The 4826-nt window shown below is 36.9% G+C and overlaps 1 protein-coding gene across 1 annotated transcript; it reads left to right on the forward strand.

The window, feature by feature from the left end:
* Positions 1–1534: 1534 nt before the first annotated feature.
* On the forward strand, positions 1535–4335 carry LOC140142280 (uncharacterized). The gene is made up of 2 exons (XM_072164249.1): positions 1535–3045; positions 4104–4335. Exons 1-2 carry the CDS (start codon positions 1535–1537, stop codon positions 4333–4335), a joined length of 1743 nt encoding a protein of 580 aa, XP_072020350.1.
* Positions 4336–4826: the final 491 nt, after the last annotated feature.

A 4826-nucleotide genomic window follows, 5' to 3' on the forward strand; every position in this document is an offset into this window, starting at 1 on the left:
TTTGCTGCGTTAAATGCCCTATTGATTTGTACACAAAGCGTTCGTGAACAAGAGAACTAGCGCTGCGCTTCCATTGATTGGTTACGGTTCGCTATCTCTAAGGTTCGCTATCTCTAAGGTTCGCTATCACTAACTTCATATAAGGTTCGCTATCTCTAATTTTAAATAAGGTTCGCTATCTCTAATTTTAAATAAGGTTCGCTATCTCTAATTTCAAATAAGGTTCGCTATAGCGGTCCTTATTTAAAATTAGAGATAGCGGACCTTATTTGAAATTAGAGATAGCGGACCTTATTTAAAATTAGAGATAGTGGACCTTATTTAAGATTAGTGATAACGAACCTTAGGTATAGCGAACCGTAATCGAGATTAGTGATAGCGAACCTTAGAGATAGCGAACCTTAATTAATTAGGGATAGCGAACCTGAAACAAAATTAGTGATAGCGAACCTTAGGTATAGCGGACCTTTATTGGAATTAGTGATAACGAACCTTAGAGATAGCGAACCTTCAATAAATTAGTGATAGCGGACCTTATTCAAAATTAGTGATAGCGAACCTTATTTTAAATTAGTGATAGCGAACCTTATTTATAATTAGTGATATCGAACCTTAGAACTAGCGAACCTTATTCTAAATTAGTGATATCGAACCTTAGAAGTAGCGGACCTTTTTTTGGGTATAGCGAACCCTTTTCTCTATTAGAGATAGCGGGATTCTGATCTCCATAGACTTTACACGTTAGTGATAGCGAACCTTAGAGATAGCGAACCTTAGAGATAGCGGACCTTAGAGATAGCGGGATGTCACCCATTGATTAGCACGTTAAAACCAGCGTCGTGCTTTCATTGATTAGAACACAAAAGTGCAACTTTTGATTTCGTTTCTTCATTAGGTTTTTAGTTACCGTTTCTTTCATTCTCAGCCAATTTCAACAAGTAAGGTCTTAAATCAGAGCTAAAGAGTACAGGTCTTGGCTGCTTGTTTTAATTTGGACATATTTGTCTTTATTTATGATATACAGGGGAGGGACTTGCAACAACCCCTTCTTCCTCGACCCTCGTCGTAGTTCATGTTACAAAAATGGCTCATAGAACAACGATTACTGTTGCACAACTTTGGTCGTTCTTGCAAACCATATATCACGTTGTTTTTCCGTATGTATGTTGCATGTAATTGGTAGTATTGTATAGACAACAAACATGGGTTAATAATATCACGTTGTTTTTCCGTATTATGCATGTTGCATGTAATTGGTAGTATTGTATATGCTTCCGGGGTGTATGCTTCAGACAGATGTTAAGCTATAAGTCTTCATTATGACTCGTTATCTTCAATTGATTTAATTGCCGTTTATTCGTCTAAAATAATAAATGCGTGGGCTTACTATTGATAACAATGAAGGGGTGATATAATGATCCGAATAGATTGTCTTGGGATGTCTTATATTCGAGTTTGTGTTCCAACAGAAAACATATCTCATTTCAAAACAGTAGCGTGTTGATCACGACGTATATTAGTATCGCTCTTAACAATGGCATCCAAAGACACAGATATAACGATAATATCAAATTCTGACACCAACAATAAGAGTGTTGAAAATAAGTGGGGGGAATCGATTAATCATGTCAAGCAGCTTGACACAGCATCGGTTAGTTTTGATGCTAGCGTGGTATCAGCGTCTTCCTCGACTTCTGATGAAGAGGACAATCGTCTGGTACGTGAAATTATCGCCGATATCACTTCTGACAGTGGTAGGTGCAAAGATATACACCGCTGTATGAAAATTCTTATATTTCAGGTGATCCCATTGATTGTGCTTGTAGCATTCTCCGTGTTGTCGTTAAAAGAAACGGTTAAGCGTCTGAAATCAGCAGAGGCGATACAAGAACATGTCTATGCCAATCAACGGATCGGGGACTTGATAGTCGCGTTACAAATTGAACGCGGTCTCAGTGCTATGTATTTGGGATCGCAAAGAAGCAACCCTGACGTCTTAGAGCAGTTGTATATCGGGCATCTTTACAGTAATATAGCGCTGAGTGCTTTGGATGTCTGGCCTGCAGAAGGAATTTATTCACAAAATGTAGGCAAGTTGGCGACGAAGAGTGATTTGGAGGAAAAGATAAAACTTCATCGATGGCAGGTAACAAACAAGAGCGGGAAAACGTCTGTGACACATAACGTATTGTTTTATACTGCGGTTAATCGGGCATTGATGGTTAGTGGGATTCAGGAGATCATAGAGAATGATCAACATGCTATCTGGTCAAAACTTGTAGCGCGTAACAATCTGCTTCATAGTTCGGATATGTTCGGTATAATGCGGGCTCTCGGAAGTGTTCATTACAGTTCGTGTAAACTGTCTGAAACCGATCTTGATTGGTTTGTTAAGGTATCTGCACAAGGTGAGCTGTTATTGGAGCAAGCATTTGATTATTACATGTCATTAGCAGAAGAATATTATAACTTAATAAACGCACATGAGTCCTTGATGCAGGGTCTTTCAAATATGACATCTGATATTATCCGCAACGTCGATGCATGTGAAAAGTACGGTACACTAACTGCTCGCGACAAGTCTTTTCAATGGTTTTGGAACATGACTGTTGTCATCCAATCAATTGCTCAAGTTCACAATTGGACGTCCAATCTGATCAGAGAAGAGGCACAAAAAGTCATCGACGAAGCCCAAGTTAGCGCTTCAGTATATGGTGCAATGACCATTGTTGTAGTATGCTGTAGTTTTGTACTTGTTGCTTATTTCAGTAAACAGTCACATGAACTTGTTACTACTATCGGGCATTACGCGCAACAACTTACGGATAGAAAAAATGATTTACAAAATGAGAAAAAGCTGAGTGAGAGACTCCTGTATCAGATGTTACCGAGAAGTGTTGTGAAGCAGTTGAGAGAAGGCAGGTCTGTATTGGCTGAGAATTATCAGTCAGTTACCATTTATTACGGTAATATTGTTGACTTTACGCCGATGGCAGCTCAGATGACACCCATGGATGTAGTTGATCTTTTGAACAAGCTCTACAGGTATTGTAAACCGATATTTTATATAAGATGTGATTGCTGTAAGACTTGTTGGTTTATGAAGAAGATGTATTTTTTACCTAAGTTATGTAAAAAAATTACATAACAAAATACCTAATAGCTGATGTAAAAAAAATCTACATAAAAGTTATGTAAATATTTTACCTAATATGCATAGTATTTTTTTTACTTATCTATGTTATTTTTACATAATTCATGGTTATGTAAAAAATACCTAGTTCATATGCTACCTAATGTTATGTATTTTTTTTACATAACCTGTGTATCCCGAACTTTTTATTGTTATTCATAAATGAAAGCCAATCATTTTCAGTTTTATTCTGACAAATAGAAAGATCGAATCTTGTGAACTATTACTTTTACATCAATTTCAATAATGCCCATGGGTTGTCTGTGGGTAACTTACGTTACTAAGGTTTATTAAATATGCCAAACAATAAAACAATTGAATATAAGATAATACTTGCTGTCATTCAAAATCAATCTTTTGTCAATTCTTGACGCTTTTATTTAATATTCAATTTCAATTTCAATTGTAACTTACGTTACATGTATATGATACTTATCATTGAGCATATCCCTATGGTGACACTAGTTATTAGAAAAACGATCCAGGGGTAATCGGGTGCTGTTTTAGTCAATTGTAATAGGGTGGTAATACTAGATCAGACTGACATTGTTGTGATTACATGAAAGAGAATTCCCATCTCTCACCGAATAGTTTTAAATGTAAACAAAGTAAATGTAATACAAAGTAATACTTGAGTATATCACATTTTCATTTTGAAGTTTGCTGAGTAGGGGGTATATTGCGCCTTTCGCCGACAGTGCTTTTCAGTGCTCCATATGGCAGCTCGTCTGGTCTCCTTTTCTACTTGTGATGATGATGCCTAATGTATAAATAAATAAAACTGATGCCATGCCCGGGATGTCATGATGAAACTTATAAGTATACACGTCTGCTTGTTGGACCCTGCAAACGATTAACGGTGACGAACAATATCTAATAGTTTGTCTTCACTTTTACTTCTTTATTTCAGTATCTGCGACAGCTGTATCGACAAATATGACGTGTATAAGGTAGAGACGATCGGTGATGCTTATATGGTGGTATCAGGTTTACCAGAGCCTACCGACCGACATGCGTGGGAGATAGCATCTATGGCACTGGATTTGCTTAGTGTTACCGAAACATTTGCTATACCTCATTTGCCAGACGAACATATCAAACTTCGCATTGGAATTCACACTGGTAGGTCCTTGCAGCAATAATCATGTTTCCCAATCATGTTTTTATTTCAGAGCTTTTTATAATTTTGTAAGCAAGACAATTCACCTTAGAAGTAGTGATGTAACAGGATTAATTACCATAGCGATGGGTCAAAATGAATTTTGACTGTATTGCCCAGCACTATAATAGAAGACCAAATTTAAATTACTAGTTTGCGTCTGACGTCATGGCAAAGACGCGGCGTGGTTGCTGACCTGCGCAGTACAATACGGCATTTTTGGTCTGGTTGACAGAACGTCATACGCAAAATTCAGTCTTCAAATATAGATGTCACAGTGTTCGTCTCTTCATTGCACCATAGATTTATCAAGAAATTGCTAATTAATTCTGTATACATTTCACATTATGCTGAGTCATATATGATGAATGCAGCCTGATTATAGTGTAGGGCAAAACCAGCAACAATAGCATAGCATATGGTAATTAATCATGTTACATCATTATTTCTACGACGAAATATTGTATTATATAT

The sequence above is a fragment of the Amphiura filiformis genome, chromosome 20 (genome assembly GCF_039555335.1).
Source record: "Amphiura filiformis chromosome 20, Afil_fr2py, whole genome shotgun sequence".
NCBI lineage: Eukaryota > Metazoa > Echinodermata > Ophiuroidea > Amphilepidida > Amphiuridae > Amphiura > Amphiura filiformis.